This window comes from Dendrobates tinctorius, unplaced genomic scaffold, assembly GCF_039654945.1.
Source record: "Dendrobates tinctorius isolate UK_male_01 unplaced genomic scaffold, ASM3965494v1 ptg000016l, whole genome shotgun sequence".
NCBI classification, from domain to species: Eukaryota; Metazoa; Chordata; class Amphibia; order Anura; family Dendrobatidae; genus Dendrobates; species Dendrobates tinctorius.
Genome location: NW_027361684.1, coordinates 29,483,486 through 29,502,054, shown reverse-complemented (window position 1 = coordinate 29,502,054; position 18,569 = coordinate 29,483,486). Strand labels below are relative to the sequence as shown.

Below are 18,569 nucleotides of genomic sequence, written 5' to 3'. Positions count from 1 at the left end.
TTGGCGGATTTTACAGCGGAGGCAAATCGTTTGAGGGTGATTGTTCTGGAGAAGGAGAGAGCGAGACAGCAGCGCATCAGGCATCGTAGACGACGTTTGTGGATCCACCCCATCACAGCCAAGAGAATGACGCGTGGGGTCTATTCTACACTATGCATGGACCTTCGACGAAACCCGGATAAATTTTTTGGATATGTTAGGATGAAAATGGAGAATTTTGATTACTTGGTGGAGCGCATTGCACACCTCATAAGAAAAGCGGACACCTATTGCCGCTTCTCAGTTTCACCCGCAGAGCGTCTGATGGTGACTTTAAGGTAAGCCACATTTATTGGATATGATCGCATCAGAGCACACTTTCACTGCAATCTTGTTGGTGGTAATTTGTATCTCCAAGTGTTATAGGTCAGTTTTGGTATGTAATGCTGTGATTTAAAACTAATTTATTGTTTGTTAATTCCCCACAGATTTCTTGCAACTGGAGAATCCCTTTCGTCACTGCATTTCCAGTACAGACTCGGGATTTCCACCATATCTGGAATTGTGAAGTACACATGCCGTGCACTGTGGGACTCCTTAGCTGAAGAGTTTTTACCAGAGCCCACAACAGAGAGGTGGATTGAAATTGCTGACAAGTTTCAACAGATATGTCAGTTTCCAAACTGCTTGGGCGCTGTGGACGGGAAACATATCCGCATTGTAAAGCCAGCTGGATCGGGATCGGAATATTTCAATTACAAGAAATATTTTTCAATTGTCCTCATGGCCATCGCTGACGCGGAATACAAATTTATTGCGGTTGATATTGGGGCCTATGGCCGCTCCAATGACTCAAGTTTTCAAACTGTCTGCCATGGGGCGTAAACTGTATGGAAACACCTTCCAGTTCCCACCACCTAGACCGCTGCGCAAACATCTGGTCCACCTATGCCATTTGTCTGTGTAGGGGATGAAGCCTTCCAGCTGTCAGAACACCTTTTGAAACCGTACTCTAGCAGAGGATTGACAAGACCAAAACGCATTTTTAATTACCGCCTCACAAGAGCAAGAAGAATGGTTGAATGTACCTTTGGTATTCTGACAGCCAAATGGGGGGTCCTATTGACTGCGATCAACCTCAAGACAGAAACTGTGGACGAGGTGATCAAAGCGTGCGTGGTACTCCACAATTTTGTTATCTGCAAGGAACCCATTTCCATTGAGGACACCTCTGAAGAAACCACCTTGCAAGATTACCATGACATTACCACTAGAAGTTCTGTGACGGTTTCAGTAATGAGGGACAATTTTGCACTATACTTTATGTCACCTCAAGGCAGAGTACACTGGCAGGATGACAGAGTGTGAAAGATTTGTGCCCTAACCAAACTTGTGTACCTTCTGTACCAACAGTATATACCTTTGCCAACCAAAGTTGGCTATCTTGTCATGGTTTCTATTTTTAGCTTTAGGCCACAGGTGTGTACCTGGTTGTGTTTTATGCAAAGTATTTCACCTTTTAACAAAAGTTGTGTACATTGTTAGGAAATCACCAACAATAAACACAACTTTTTAGGTGAAATACTTTGCTTCAAACACAACCAGGAACACAACTGTGGCAAAAAGCTAAAATTTACCCACAGTTATATACCTAGTTTTGAATACCATTTCACCTTTTAAATACCCTGTATTTAACCTTTTTCGCCGCAGAAAGAAATGACAGACAACCAGTGTAAAATAATTTAACTTTTATTGAAAAATGTTTTTTTAGTAAACTTTTTTAAAATTTTAATAAACATGTTTAATAAAAATTTGAAACTATAAAACTGAAACCATAAAACTGGTCATTTTTATTTAAATACACACATTATAATTCTGTGTAGTGTGTGGTGGAAATACTGTTGTAGGGGCTGCGGGACACTTCGACACTGGGAGTTTGGAGAGAGGACTGGGATTGTGGTGGGGAAGGAACAGTTAGAGGTGAAGGTGTGGAAAAAACTACAGAATGGGTGGACATGTGGGAAGCAGAAGAGGTGGTGGGTGGTGGAGTGGAGGGTTGGGCAGGGACTGTAGGAGCAGATGATGTTGATGGCAAGTTGTATGGGGAAGGAGTTTGGTACGGGGCAGGTTGCTGGAAGTGGGGAGATGTCTGGTACGGGGCAGGTTGCTGGAAGTGGGGAGATGTCTGGTACGGGGCAGGTTGCTGGAAGTGGGGAGATGTCTGGTACGGGGCAGGTTGCTGGAAGTGGGGAGATGTCTGGTACTGGGGAGGTTGCTGGTACTGGGGAGTTTGCAGGTACTGTGGAGGTTGCTGGTACTGGTGAGGTTGCTGGTGCTGGGGAGGTTGCTGGTGCTGGGGAGGTGAATGGTGCTGGGGAGGTGGATGGTGCTGGGGAGGTGGATGGTGCTGGGGAGGTGGATGGTGCTGGGGAGGTGGATGGTATGTAATAGGAGGGGGAGGATGGAAAGTGGCTGGAGGTGGATGGTATGTAATAGGAGGGGGAGGATGGAAAGTGGCTGGAGGGGGTGTAGATGTAATAGGAGGGGGAGGATGGAAAGTGGCTGGAGGGGGTGTAGATGTAATAGGAGGGGGAGGATGGAAAGAGGCTGGAGGGGGTGTAGATGTAATAGGAGGGGGAGGATGGAAAGTGGCTGGAGGGGGTGCAGGTGGAGGAACTACTGTGGTGGGAGGAGGAGGTTGGGAGGTAACTTGCTGGAGAGCAGCGTGGCATGAATGCATTACATGCATCTGCTGGGCAGGAGAGAGCGTTTCCATGCGCTCCACAACAGACCTGAAAAAGGTGTGGTTTGGCGAAGATCTTGCTTCTGAATGCATGGTTTGCAGAAGTGTCTTCACCTCCAGAATGCTGGAGTTGATCTGCTGATAGCCTGCGGAGATTTGCTCTGACAAGACTTTTAGACAGTTCTGGAAAGATGCATTCAGATGCAAGAACTCTGGCGCATAAGTCTTTTCCTGACCCCTCTGCCGCTGCCGCCCAGTACCCGCAGGTGTACTAGAGGTGGCAGGGGCAGAAGGGTGGGGTAAAGGGAAAGCGATCTCCTCACCAGCAGCTTCATGTAATGTAGGCGGCCACGATGCTCCTGTGCTGGTGGATGGGACAGATGGGTCGAATGTGTGGGAAGGCTGGGAAGGTGCAGATGTACCGGGGAGGTCGAAGTGTCCCTCGGTGCCGGTCTCCTCAGGGATCGCCTCAGAAGGGTCCAATCGTGCCGGCTCCCGAGTGCTGCTCACCGTGCTGTGGAATAAAGAGAAAAAAAAACAATTAAAATACTGACATGGTATGGCCCTGGCTGAAAAAAAAATTTACATCTAACATTTTTTTTCACATGTGGTGTGTAATATTTACCTTCTGGTGACCATTGTTTCCCGGAGGAACGACAGGGCTTCTGCGTACTTGTACTTGCTCCTGCGTCCTCCAGATCCACTCGGGGCCCGCATCTCTTTATTGAACTCCTTCTTGAAACGATCCCTCACAGACCGCCACCGATTCACAATTCTGTTCCCTGAAACGAGAAAGGAGTGGTTAGTATACAACATCAGTGTTTCCCAAACTCCAGTCCTCATGGTCCCCAGGGGTCATGTTTTCAGGATTTCCATAGTAAATAGAAATCCTGAACACATGATCCGTGGGGACCACGAGGACTGGAGTTCGGGAAACACTGGTTTAAATCAAGCAACCGGTACTGTATATACTTATGCTCTGTAATCTGGGCCCGAACATCGAGGTCCTCCCAGCGGCCCACAAGGAGCGAACAGATTTCCTCCCAGAGACGTCGGGTAACGATCAGGTCAGCGTGGCGGCGGTCAGCCATATTCCAGAGCGGCTCCCTTTCTCTGACGAGATCGATGAGGCGGTCCACATCAATCCCTCCATCCTCAACGTCAGAGTCGGGAGCACGCTGTGAAGGCTGTTAAAGAAAAAGACAAAAATAACATAATTAGCCTCCACAAAAGAAATGAAATAAAAAGTGCAAAAAAACAAAGCAAAAATATTTATACTTACACGCTGGTGACCGCCGCGTTGCTGTCGCCGACGACCCCGGGAGGCACTGCGAGGACCTCTTGGCCAAGCACCAGATTGGGAAGACTAGAGAAGAAAACAAAAAAAGTTATGTCTTTGGATGTAGGCATTTGTTTGCTGTGTGTGGTCTGCAGAACATTGTTTTCTATGTGTTGTGTGTAGTGTGATGTTGTGTTTCTGCGTTTGATGCAAAAAACTTACCAATTGTGAGCCCACTCCAGGTGTCTGTCCACCCCTTCCTTCTTCTTCTGGGAGCTCCTCTTCATCTTGTGATTCCTGTTTTGAAATAAAAGGCCATGAATAGACATATATTACAGAGAAGATGGATTTTGGAAATAAAAACTTACCGTCAAACGCTGACGATGCGAGGGAGGGCTCCCAGAAGATGATGTGCTGTCTTCCTGGTGGCCACACTCCATGCCTGTGGGTGGTGTTCCAGCTGCTGCCATTGCTGCTGCTGCTGCATCTATTGGGCGGCTGTTGAATAAAGAGAAACAAAGGGCCAATGAATATCTTGATATTCAATAGCCCTAGTTTGGAGGAATGGGTGATTTGATAATTACCGTCTCTCATCTGCTGCTGGACTCCCCTCCCGTTGTTCAGCATGCTGCTCCAATTGGGGTGGTGCTGATGGTGCTGCTGCAGATGTCTCCTGCCTTCTCCTGCGCCTGGTTGCTGTCTTGGGTGGCATGTTGGGTGTGGCTGTGGGTCCCACTGTCTTGCTTTTATATATGTCTTGTGGGCAGAGCTACTGAGCATGCTCAGACCAAAAAACCGGATCCGGCCGCCGGATCAGGCTTTCGCCGGATCCGGCGCATTGCGGCGCTCATAGGCTTTCATTGTGTGCCGGAGACAAAAAACGTTACAGTAGACGTTTTTCCAGACGCCGGATCGCGACACATTGCCGGATCCGGAGAAAACCGGATGAAACGCATGGCCATCCGGCGCTATCCGGCGCAAATGCAAGTCAATGGGGGGGAAACCGGATCCGACATTGCATTTCGCCGGATCCGGTTTCTGTCAAAACCGCCGGATCGCGCCTGACGGCGAAAACCTGATGTGTGAAAGAGGCCTAAGTAGATACCTCACACCACATTACACAGATACTTTACAGGGCCAAAAATAGGTATTTACTTTTGGCTCTGTTCTATTTCTTCACAGAACTCAGTCCAACCTTACGGACAGAGGAACTGGCTCGGAAACCGACCCCATCATTGATCCTGGGTCTGCAGGGGAAGAGGTGGCTGGCCCATCTTCTCCCCCTACTAGGAGCAGGGGTGAGGAATCAAGTCAGGATGTTCCATTGTCTGCGCCCCAAAGCCCACCACCAGGACCATCTGGTGCTGCTGCTGCATCAGCAACAGCAGAGGATCAGGGCAATATCAACAGCAGCCCAACTGGCCACATCCGGGGCTTCCCTCAGCCTGCTGCCACATCCCAGCGAGGAAGAAGCCGAAGACGGCAAATACCTGCCCCTGATAACCACACTAATGTGGACACTGGGGTCCTCAATTATTTAGCCAGAGTAAACACTGATGATGGGGAGGAGACATACTCTCGCAGCCTGGCCAATTATCTCCGTGCCCTTTCCCGTGAGGTCAGGCTCGGTATTAGAGGATGCTTTCAGATCTTGCTTGATGCCTGCACATACCCCACTACGCCCTACGAATTATTTGAATATATTGAGAGGTGGCAGCTTTCACCAAGAAATCTCATGCGCCTTAGGCACCCCCCACAAATGCAAGCTCAAGCAGGATCTGTGGATCCTCAAATACGTGGGCCTACACCTCACCCCCTTCCTCCCACTACCCAACCTTCAATTCAGCAGCCACAAATGTCAGTCTCTAGCCAACACCACCAATATGGCCACTTGTTCCCACCCAGTGTTGGAGGCTGGTCCCAACCTGGTTGGGGACGATATGGCTATATTGGTGGGTATGAGCCACGTGCCTACCACAGCCAACAAGATGCCTCTCCCCATTATTACTCTGGCCAGTACCCCCAACATTCCCAGGAGGCAGGACAATTCCCACATTATGGGCATCAGTATGGCCCCACACAGGGCGATGTTGGGCACTGTATCCAGCAGCAACCACAGGCTGCTCTTCCACGTTCTCCTTCCCCAACGTATGAGAATTTATAAGTATGTGGCCACAATCAGTCTGATAGCCGGACAAGTCCAGTGCGGTTTCACTGGTGCTCCAAATACAAATCCAAAGGAAAAAACAGGTGGTCTCCAACACCAAACTTTGTTTAAAAATTGAACATTCACATTTTTCCACAATGTTTTCCAATCATATTATTAATCCATCATGACAGGCAAGGCTACCTCACGCCTTTCAGATTACATGTCTGTACAAAAGAGAATATTTAACCGCGCTATACTGTAAAGTCAAAGGATGAAAATACACTACTCACTTGCTAATGCCTAAGAAAGGCGTGCTGGCTTTAGTGAAGTAGTCACCTTTTTTGCAAGCAATCTATAGTAACAAATCAAGGCGACCAGCCTTCAGAATATCACGCTCTCTCTATGTCTTAACAAGTGAGTATTGTTTTTTCATCCTTTCACTTGACCAGTATAGCATGGTTAAATATTGTGTGTTCTACAGACATCTAATATCTGTCTGAAAGGCGTGAGGTAGCCTTGCCTGTCATGGTGGAATATTAATATGATTGGAAAACATTCTGAAGAAATGTGAGTGTTATCTTTTAGCAATAATTTCGGTGCTGGAGAGCACCTCTTTTTTCCTTTGCATTGAAATATTCTCATGCAGCAATGTTGTTATTGCCTAATTTTTTTTGGGTTATGTTACTGTATATAATGTTACTTTTCAAAAAAGTTTTATAATGCAAAAAGGGCAATTTGGCCCATTGCCAAACTTTTCATATGGCAATATTATGTTTGCCTTTAAGAAAAAAAAGCAAAAAGGCAAAACTAAAAATTTGTCTACTACAGTTAACGTCTCTGTGTGATTTCTCAAAAACCCTGTCAACATACTAACATACGCTAACCAATGCAATGAAACAGTCATAGAATCAGAAGGGGTTGCGTTATATATATTTAGACACACTTAGAGAAACAAATTATAACATAGACACAGCATGCTCTTGCCAAGAAGTTGCCCCCTCAGGTGAGATAAAGTAATTAGTGAAAATATCACGCACTTTGAGGCCAGATAGCGGTCTACGTTGAGGGTTCATAGGTGGTCTCACCCTGCGCACATTGTCCGGCCTACGCACAACACCAGCAGAGGAGGAACAATCATATATCCTGGTGAAGTTATGAAGAACCACACAGGCTTTCACATTTTGTTCACTCAAATGAATGGCAGACTGGAGTACCCGCCATTTGGCACAAAGAATGCCAAAGGAACACTCCACCAGTCGCCGAGCACGTGATAGGCGCAAGTTAAAAATTCTGCGCCTGTGGTCAAGGTTGCGCCGGGGATATGGCCTCATTACATTGCGCGATAACTGAAACGCCTCATCTGCCACAAGGACATAAGGGACTGATTCTTCAGTGGAGCCTGGTAGCTGGCGTGGTGGTGGTAGATCCAACTGGTTGGTGCGTAGCCGCCAAGCCATTATGGAAGTATTGAAGACTCTAGAGTCTCCCGTCCTTCCATAGGCCCCAATGTCAACAATTATAAACTTGTATTGAGGGTCTACCAGAGCCAACAATACAACAGAAAAGTATTGTTTATAATTGAAGAATTGGGAGCCAGAGTTCGGCGGCTTACGCACCCGGATATGTTTGCCATCCAGGGCCCCAATACAATCAGGAAACTGGCATTCCACCTCAAAGTCCCTTGATATCCTCAACCAGTCTTCCATCCTGGGCTCGGGCATGACGACTTGATGGAGTCTTGTCCAGATTTCACTACATGTTGACCTCACTATGCCAGAAATGGTAGATCTTCCAATGAGAAACTCATGGTGGAGGGCGGCATAAGACAGGCCAGTGGACAGGAAGCTGAAGAACAACAGAAATGGATAATTTTAGAATGCATAAAGTCCAAAAACATCAGTTACATGCCGACCAAACATGGTAGGAATTGAGATAGAATAACACACACATATTTGGTTGCACAATGGCTAAGTGATGTGCAGTATATATTAGACCTAACATTCTGGTGTGTAAGTTGAACCATATTTGGACTAAGATGAGGGCATTAAACTTAGACCAAGAAGGCAAAAAAACATACTTTAGCCCACACATTATGAACATAGAAAAGGTGGTTGTGTAGTACATACCGTATTGTGAGTAGAAGTCGCTCCTCTGCAGATACAGTCATGGCCAAAAGTATTGACACCCTTGCAATTCTGCCAGATAATACTCAGTTTCTTCCTGAAAATGATTGCAAACACAAATTCTTTGGTATTATTATCTCCATTTAATTTGTCTTAAATGAAAAAACACAAAAAGAATTGTCCTAAAGCCAAATTGGATATAATTCCACACCAAACATAACAAAGAGGGTGGACAAAAGTATTGGCACTGTTTGAAAAATCATGTGATACTTCTCTAATTTATGTAATTAACAGCACCTGTAACTTACCTGTGGCACCTAACAGGTCTTGGCAATAACTAAATCACACTTGCAGCCAGTTAACATGGATTAAAGTTGACTCAACCTCTGTCCTGTGTCGTGTGTACCACATTGAGCATGGAGAAAAGAAAGAAGACCAAAGAACTGTCTGAGGACTTGAGAAACCAAATTGTGAGGAAGCATGAGCAATTTCAAGGCTACAAGTCCATCTCCAAAGACCTGAATGTTCCTGTGTCTACCGTGCACAGTGTCATCAAGAAGTTTAAAGCCCATGGCACTGTGGCTAACCTCCCTAGATGTGGACGGAAAAGAAAAATTGACAAGAGATTTCAACGCAAGATTGTGCGGATGTTGGATAAAGAACCTCCACTAACATCCAAACAAGTTCAAGCTGCCCTGCAGTCCAAGGGTACAACGGTGTCAACCCGTACAATCCGTCGGCGTCTGAATGAAAAGGGACTGTATGGTAGGAGACCCAGGAAGACCCCACTTCTTACCCCGAGACATAAAAAAGTCAGGCTGGAGTTTGCCAAAACTTACCTGAAAAAGCCTAAAACATTTTGGAAGAATGTTCTCTGGTCAGATGAGACAAAAGTAGAGCTTTTAGGGCAAAAGCATCAACATAGAGTTTACAGGAGAAAAAAGAGGCATTCAAAGAAAAGTACACGGTCCCTACAGTCAAACATGGCGGAGGTTCCCTGATGTTTTGGGGTTGCTTTGCTGCCTCTGGCACTGGACTGCTTGACCATGTGCATGGCATTATGAAGTCTGAAGACTACCAACAAATTTTGCAGCATAATGTAGGGCCCAGTGTGAGAAAGCTGGGTCTCCCTCAGAGGTCATGGGTCTTCCAGCAGGACAATAACCCAAAACACACTTCAAAAAGCACTAGAAAATGGTTTGAGACAAAGCACTGGAGACATCTAAGGTGGCCAGCAATGAGTCCAGACCTGAATCCCATAGAACACCTGTGGAGAGATCTAAAAATGGCAGTTTGGAGAAGGCACCCTTCAAATATCAGGGACCTGGAGTAGTTTGCCAAAGAAGAATGGTCTAAAATTCCAGCAGAGCATTGTAAGAAACTCATTGATGGTTACCGGAAGCGGTTGGTCGCAGTTATTTTGGCTAAAGGTTGTGCAACCAAATATTAGGCTGAGGGTGCCAATACTTTTGTCCGGCCCATTTTTGGAGTTTTGTGTGAAATGATCAATGTTTTGCTTTTTGCTTCATTCTCTTTTGTGTTTTTTCATTTAAGACAAATTAAATGAAGATAATAATACCAAAGAATTTGTGTTTGCAATCATTTTCAGGAAGAAACTGAATATTATCTGACAGAATTGCAGGGGTGTCAATACTTTTGGCCATGACTGTATGGCTTTGCGCATCCTTGTGTCCTGAAAGGTTATCCCAGGGCGCACTGTCTCCAAGAGTCGATCAAATGTGGAAATGTTCATGCGACAGTATTGGTAAAATTTCACTGGATGCTCCCGCAGAGAAGAATAGAGGCGGTGAAAATGACCTCTTGTGAGTCGTTGCCTCAAAAGTGGATGGACCCACATGCGTCTCCTCCTCTGCGGATCCACTATCACTGGGTATGGTTGCCCAAAGCGCCGTGACAAAAGCCAGTTGAAGAGAACCTGCTCAGTTGTATTGAAACTCAGACCCTCTGCCATGTTGCACATACAACACCAACACACCTAGTGAAGGCAAAGTCACAAATGGACAGAATGGAGGCAGCCACCTGTTCCTGAGCCAATAAATAGGGTGCAGGCTAATGATTTAAATAGTTTGCAGGCCTCAAAACCGTTAAATGTCCATTTTGCAGAGCTGCGAGAAAATCTCGCCATGCGGATTGCATACGGATTACATACGGATGCTCACATGCGCAAAATACGCGACCACACTTTGCTTACGGATGACCTACGGAGCACTATTTAGGGGTCATTCATCCATATTACGCCTGTAAACTACGGACCGTATTTTGCGTCGTTTAGTGTGACCCCGGCCTTAGGTGTAATTACCAAGTGTACTAGTGGTGTGAGCTACTGGAGACTGAGGTGTGAGATAAGGGGCGAGGTACAGGGACGGGGGCAAAACAAATTAATACAAGTGTGAAAAGAAAAAAAGAAAAGAGGAACAAGGATGAGAAAAGTAGGGATTAAGAAGATTAGAGTAGAAAAAAGTTTAGAACAGTTTCTTCATGCCCCCGGAAGAAGCTGGCGGTGAAACGCACATCGGGGTGAGTGGACGCTAAGCCTATCTCCACTGGCGGTCGTATACCCTACACTTATCTACAATGTTTACTTGTTTTTTCTCTAAGGTACCTTCTTATTACATTGTATATTTCTGTACTTAGCTTTAGGGTCTTTTTTTCTTGATAGCAGAGCCATCGGAGACTTTAGGGATACATAGTGGCATCTGATATCGCCAAGCTCCTACTCTGTTTTTCTATACAATAACCGTAACTGAGACCACCGCCATCTGTTGGATGTTCTTTTTTGTACTTATACCTATGTACTGCAGCTCAGGGAGATTTTGTTACAACGGCATGGGGAGTCACTGTATTGTTACTAGACCCCTATTTTCAAGTGTATTGTCTCATTCTCCTTTTTGACTTGTTCAGCGTCCCTTTCACGGCACGTTCTGCTTTTTTATTGATATGCTTTAAAATGTTTAAATTAATTTTTTTTTTTAATTCATTGGATCCCTTCATTGCGCTACCATATTTGCGGCACAGTGGCTCAGTGGTTAGCACTGCAGCCTTGCTGTGCTGGGGTCCTGGGTTAATTTCCCACCAAGGACATCTGCAAGGAGTTTGTATGTTCTCCCTGTATTTGCGTTGGGTTCTCTGGTTTCCTCCCACATTCCAAAGACATACTGATAGGGATTCTAGATTTTGAGCTCCATCGGGTTCAGCGATGATGTCTGTAAAGCGCTGTGGAATTAATGGCGCTATGTAAATGAGTAAATTAAATAAATATTCAACACACATTTTTGAGTTTAGGATTTTTATGGCAACATTTATGTATAAAAATTCTACATACATATTCAATTTTTTATCCTTATACATTTGTCACAAGTACATTCTTAATTATTTTTACAGTTATATATTTTGTTTTACTCTGTTTGCAATCTTTTGTATCTGCTACAATGACGGGATATCATATGCGCTCCTTTTTTGGAGTACATTGTCCATATATTCCCACGCTTTTTGAGTTGTATCTTATCACTGTGGTTTGGTCCTGATGAACAGGTTTGGAAACCTTGAAACGCGTTGACAAACCGGATTCATTCTTCACCTCTGTGGGTGATCGCATTCTTGGAACCTTGGGCAGTGAGGACTTTGAACCACCGTATTCCTCATTCATTGTAAGGCAGAAACAGTCCTGGAAGGACGAACAGGAGCATGAAGCGCCATGGCAAGACAAGCCGCTGCATGGGATGTACCATCGACAGATAATGGAGGTGGCTGACATGGAGAAATCCTACCAATGGCTGGAGAAAGCTGAACTCCGAGACAGCACAGAGGCACTAATCATAGCGGCACAAGAGCAAGCACTAAGTACCGGATCCATAGAAGCAGGAATCTACCACACAAGACAAGACCCAAGGTGCAGACTATGCAAAGAAAGCTCAGAAACCGTCCAACACATAGTGGCAGGATGCATAATGCGAGCAGGAATAGCGTACACTGAACGCCATAACCAAGTAACGGGAATTGTATACAGGAACATCTGCACAGCATATGGGCTAAGACCCCCTAAGTCCAGGTGGGACACCCCATAGAAAGTGGTGGAGAATGGAAGGGCTAAAATCCTGTGGGCCTTCAAGATCCAGACAGATAAGCAGGTGTTGGCTAACCAACCAGACATTGTGATAGTAGGCAAGGAGCAGAAGACAGCAATGATAATAGATGTGGCAGTGCCAAGTGACCGCAACATCAGAAAGAAGGAATATGAGAAGCTGGAGAAATACCAGAGCCTCAAAGGAGAACAGGAGACGATGTGTAAGGTGAAGCCTGAAAACCCACCACTTCAGGAAAGCCTACAGCCTGCAATGATCCCCGCTGCCTCCTCACCACTACTGGAGCTGCTGCAACCCCCCAACCTACTGTCTCCTTCCCCCCATCCTGTAGAATGTAAGCCTGAAAGGGCAGGGTCCTTTCCCCTCTATATCAGTCTGTGATTGTTAGTTTGTTTACTGTAAGTGATATCTGTAATTTGTATGTAACCCCTTCTCATGTACAGCACCATGGAATCAATGGTGCTATATAAATAAATAATAATAAGGCAACAGTGATTCCAGTGGTGAAAGGAACACTTGGAGCAGTGACCCCTAAGTTGGAAGAATGGCTACAACAGATCCCAGGAGCAATATCTGAGCTCTCTGTCCAGAAAAGCGCAATACTGGGAAAAACTAAGATCCTGCGCAGAACCCTCCAACTCCTAGGCCTCTGGTAGAGGACCCAAGAATGAGGAAGGGCAACCACCCCACGAAGGGGTGAGAAAGTAATTTTTATATATAGTTATGTGCTATGATCACGTGGCAGCTACATATAGATCTGAGAAGCTATAGAAGCTGAGCGATGTCATGAGGTCCAGGCAATGTCTTAATCACCAGTAATCTATGTCACTGGTTGTGTTCCTGCTCATGTAAGTGATGTATGACGGAACTAATGTTATTTGATTTATGGCTTCCCTTTAATATGACATTTCAGACTGCTCCCAGCGCTCTGCGTAGGTGGGTGTCACAGGGGCGCCTTCGCCTGTTGAGAAAGCCACAAAACATGACAGCGGTGATGAATGAACCTTTCACTGCAGCCACCCGGCAATGTTAGGATTCCCCAGCAGGGGGCACTCCTCCTCACCTCTGTTTTCGCTATGGTTGTCATTTCTAGATGTCTGTGGCTCCATGTGGGTGACTGTAAGCAGGTTTAGGGACGTGGCTTCCTCTCATGCTGGCCATCCACATTAGTGTGAACTCCAGTCCGGAATGAATGTTTGTGTTGTATAACGCTTCTACGTCGCACTGTAATGTAGGTGATGGGGGGGGGGCACGGCGACCACCAACGACTGCGACAAGCAAGTCACACAAAATATTCAACCACCTCAAAATTGTTGTCACTTTTCATGCTTCAGTGAAACTCCATTCACTTGTATTACACCACAACCCATCTCCGACCTGGCCATTTTATAGGCCACGTTCACACGATCAGTATTTGGTCAGCTTTTTATATCAGTATTTATAAGCCAAAAATCAGGAGTGGAACGATCAGAGGAAAAGTATAACAGAAACCCGTCACCACTTCTGGATTTATCACCCACTCCTGGTTTTGGCTTATAAATACTGATGTAAAATACTGAACGTGTGAACATGGCCTTAGATGGCACAAATAACGCTGACCGCACCATCTAAGTGGTTAGCAACAATGGGCCAGATGTCGGTCGTCTTAGTACACCTGTTAGGCTCTGGTGGAATAAGAGAAATAACATTTTTACAAACACTGACTAGAGACAGTTTATTACCATTTCTGCCTTACTGATTGCTGTATACACAGTGCTGAACAAGAGCTGTACATACAGGTTAGGGTGTACTGACAGTGCCTCCTCCGCCGGACCCAGTGGTCACGTGATCGCTGAGTGTAGGAAGGGAACAGGCGCAGCGGGGTCCTAGGAAACTCTGGGAGCTCTATTTAGACAGGAGACTGAATTGCCACTGGAACTTGGTCTAAAATACCAGCCACAGTTACAGGGAAAGAAAACTATTTGATATGCGCCCTAGTTTGTGAAAAATAAAGTAAAAAAAATAAATAAATAAGTAACAAAAAGCTGTTTCACAATCAAATACTTTATTATGTAAAAGACAAAGTTGCACACAGCTGTAAAAATAAGTTCGGAACATACAGGAACTTATATGTTAGGTTGTGTGACAAATCTGAGCAGAAAAAAATACGCACCGTGTGCACAGGCCCTTACTGCTCCTCCTGCCCTCTCAGTGGGCTGAAAAATAAAAAGTTCTGACTTTCAAAATGCGAAGATGAAAAACAAAACAAATCCTGATGGGGCTGAAGCAGAGGGAGCGTCCCCGGCTCTGCTACCGTGTGGATGCCGGGGCTGTGGTGTCAGCCATTGCTGGTCATGTGTGACCTTCCGCCTGCCTGCAGCTGGAGATACGGCAGATGAAGGGACCGAGGGGCAGATAACAGCGGACAGCACACTGCACCCATCCGCCATAAGATAGCGTAGTGTTCAGACCACGCGACATCTCCCGCGTCCCGAGTCTCCTGTCCGCTGTCGCTGGTAGCAGCTGCAGTGTCCTGACAGTCACCTCAGAGCACGAAGGGGTTAAGCGCGTTACCTCTTCCACACAGGTCATTGAGGGCGTGTCCAAGTCTGTAGAATATAGTAGTTCATTGGCTACTCTTCCCATCCGTCACACGAAATCAGCCCTCCTCTCCTTTCCTATTGGCTCATTTCTTATCCCCTCCTTTCTTTCGCTTCCACAAGCGAATTCCGCCCATTTTGTACCTACTTCCTTTTGCATTGGTTGGCCGTCAATGAATCGGCTGCTGTGATTGGTTGCCGTCGCTGCCAGTCAGGTGCGGCGTCAGGTGGCTGCTGCTGGGGCTGCCCGCGTCTAGCAGTCTGTGCTTGCTGTGACTGGTCGGACTGTGGCGGATTAGAGCCCTGTGGATTGTTCTCGGTGCCGGTCGTCGTCCTCTGCTTGTGTGGTGATATTTGGCGCCATCCTGGGAGAAGAGCATCCGGGAACCGTCTGCGTGTGACTGACAGGGATGGTGTGGCCGGTGTAGCCTCCATTTGTGTGCGCTGCCCCCAGCCCCTCCCGCAGCGCTCACCTTGCCCCGGCTTTTACCTGCCTGTAGTCGGGGCGGCTGTCCCCGCCTGCCGTCCCTGTGCCGCCCCATGGTGCCGGTCTAGCAGCTGGCACCTGTATGTGTGCACCGGGGGGTGGGCTACACACACTCGGGTCGGGTCCCTCTGCCAGGCTCCAGGAGGATGTGGGATGGAAGGGCCGGGCTGCCATTTACTTCCTAATTGCTGTAGTTTGGTGCCCCTGGTAGCTGCAGGCTGGAGGGAGACGTCTGTGCACCCCAATTAACAGGAGAACTATGGAGTTTTAGTATTTATTGAGGAGCTGCAGTCTTTGGGGGGGTGGGGGGTGGGTAACAGAGCCCGCTACGCACTGATCGTGGGGTCCTTGTGGGTGACTCTGGTTACGGCGACAGGCGCGGGTTTGGTCTAGGATGAAATATCTTTCTTGGTTGTCACAGTCCTGGTGATCTCGTCTGTATGGCCCAGTGACAGGTCCAGCTGCCGGCAAGAACCATCCAAGGGCATTTCTGTGAATGTCTCTTTGTAGTACCCCAGCCAATGCAAAAATGATGGCGGCGTACAATGGGGGTACGTCAGCAGCGGCTGGGGGCCACCACCACCATCACCACCACCACCTGGCCCACTTGCCCCCTCCTCACTTGCATCATCACCATCATCTTCACCCCCAGCATCATCTGCACCCAGGGTCGGCTGCTGCTGTGCATCCTGTGCAGCAACATGTGGCTTCTTCCTCTTCATCCTCCGCTGCTGCAGCCGCTGCGGCCGCAGCAGCGGCTGCAGCCATGCTTAACCCTGGCCAGGCTCAGCCATACTTCCCATCTCCTGCTCCGGGACAAGCCCCTGGACCAGCAGCGGCGGTGGCACCTGCCCAGGTACAGGCGGCGGCAGTGAAGGCTCATCATCATCAGCACGCTCATCATGCTCAGCAACTGGATATTGAACCCGACCGACCCATTGGCTACGGAGCTTTCGGTGTAGTTTGGTAAGTGATGCAAACTCTCTTTGAACTTTGACACCCCTTGCAGGGCCCGCCTGCTAATGACGCCTTATTTTGGTTGGTAATCGAAAGCTCAATAGTGGTTTAGAATGTATTAACATTGCAAAATCTAAGCTTGTAAGACCACTAAGTGAAGAAAAAAAAAATCAAAAATTGCAGCAATTTCTCCCTGGTTTCCTCCTTTTCTTTCCTATTTTGTCTTTTGACAGATATAAAAAAATCTTGTCAGGAGATCAGACTTGTCACCCTCTGTCTATTTGTAATACAATTATCAGTAGCAGGAGCCTCTCCCCACTATTCTGTCCAAAGGAGAAAAAAATATTCCAATTTCATCCCTTAGCTAGGCCCAAACCGTCAGCTGCTCTCCATTTGGAAATGGGACAGTTGGCAACAGAGTAAAAGGTTTCTGTGGGTTCACTTCTGCACATTCAGACATCAGGAGTGGAGAGACATTGTCAGTGCCGGTTTCTTGCATATGGTTTTTGAGGTCTGTCTACATCCGACGTCAGTTCTGACAAAAATGAGCACCCTGAACAATCCCTTTAACCAGGGTTCATACAGGACTTTCAGGTGCCAGCAGACAATCCAGCGGCTTGACAACCAGTGGAGGAAGAGTACTGCGGCTTTCATTTTTTTTTTTTAGGTATAGTGTTCCTATAAATGTTGGATGACTTGGGTGTCAGCTTCTGAGAGATGTGGTTGGTTTTTGGATTTGGAGGAGATAACCTGGTCAGTGTTCATCGTGACGTAATCCTCTTCGTTCGGGTTGTACCTGTCAGGAGAAAAGTGAAGACACCAACACTAGACCATGAGTTTATCCACAGGTGTCCCAATGCCATGCTCGCTGTCTAAAGTCTAGGCACTGACGTCTTGAAGGTTCTTTCTAAATTTTAGACGAAGATGTAGGGTAAAGGGTGAAATTGAAGAACTCTCCAATATTTTGTTAGGGGTCCTGTGGTAGAACGTCGTCTCAGACAATAGCCATGATTCCTGATGCTCCTCAGTGATTTACTATTTATAACTTACTGCTGGCTACTTGCCACTTTTATGGTCGACAATCAGTAAAACGTTTTAAAGCTTTTCCGATGAGCGTCCGATAATTGGCTGGATATGAGTTGATCGTCATCTTTCGTTTGATCACCGTAGTCTCACATCTGCTGCCAGCTTCACTTCTCTCCTTGGCAGATGCTTTTTATTATTGGAAGCTTTTAGGGTGAACATGCTAAAAATGCGATAACGTAATGTCAGTGTATGGACCGTGCTCTGATGGGTTTGTGTCCTGTCTGTTCATGGGTGACTTGTCCTGTCCATGTTGTCACTTGTGTCCCGGTTTTCCTCTGTTCTCTTGACGATCATTCTTCCTTAAGCAGCCGCTCTCCGTTGGAGACATGGTGCCCTAGTCTGTTTCTTTGTATCTGGATGACATCCTTTTTTTCATTTTTTTTTGTGGGTAATTGCAGTTATTAAATTTTGAAGGTTCCTCGCATCCATGCTCAAACAGATTTATTATTACAGGCTGGTATTATTTTGGCAAGACGTAATTACCCCCCCCCCCCCCACCCCTGTGTCATGGTGTTCACATTCGGTATTTCAATCACATCAGTGTATACAGTTTTTTGGTTTTTTTTTCCTTCCTAAGCGATAGACTATACTTCTATACGTAGATGTTTGTTTAAAGGCGAGGTATTGTTCTCTGTTATCAGCCATTTCAGTTTGGGGGAGAGGCGGACCACTATGTGGAGGTTTCCAATAAGTGAGTTTTCCAGAGAAACAGAAATTTGTCCAATTGTAATAAATGCAATAAGCCAACAATGAATCCAGCGCCGGTTCTCCATACCACCTTACCCATGTGACCACTGCTGCCAATCAGTGGTGTCTGAGGTGGATGGTATTAATCCAGTAAGTGGCTGCAGTGGTCATACGGGTAGACAGCCAGAGACTGGTGGGGTGCATCGGAGGAGTGGTGCCAGAGCGACGGAGATTCTTCACATATGTAATAGTTGTTTTGTTCTATGACCTTTATTGGCTTTAGCCAAATTTTTGTTAATCCCTCAGAAACTTTAAGAAGGGCACAAGGGGGGTATTTACTTTCAGCAAATCTGCAACCTAATCCGCTTGTATAACATGTGGACTTCGCCCCTCTGAA

The 18,569-nt window shown here is 46.5% G+C and overlaps 1 protein-coding gene across 4 annotated transcripts in view; it reads left to right on the top strand.

Annotated features, from left to right (window-relative positions):
• Positions 1-15,165: 15,165 nt before the first annotated feature.
• The window catches only part of NLK (nemo like kinase), a 202,232-nt gene continuing 198,828 nt past the window's right edge, over positions 15,166-18,569 (top strand). For all 4 annotated transcript variants that reach the window (XR_012228902.1, XR_012228903.1, XM_073565610.1 and 1 more), the window contains exon 1: positions 15,166-16,408. Coding sequence is in view for 2 of the 4 variants with exons in the window: in XM_073565610.1 (XP_073421711.1) it covers positions 15,939-16,408 (470 nt within the window). In the remaining 2 variants the exon portion in view is untranslated. The remainder of the gene's footprint in view (positions 16,409-18,569) is intronic.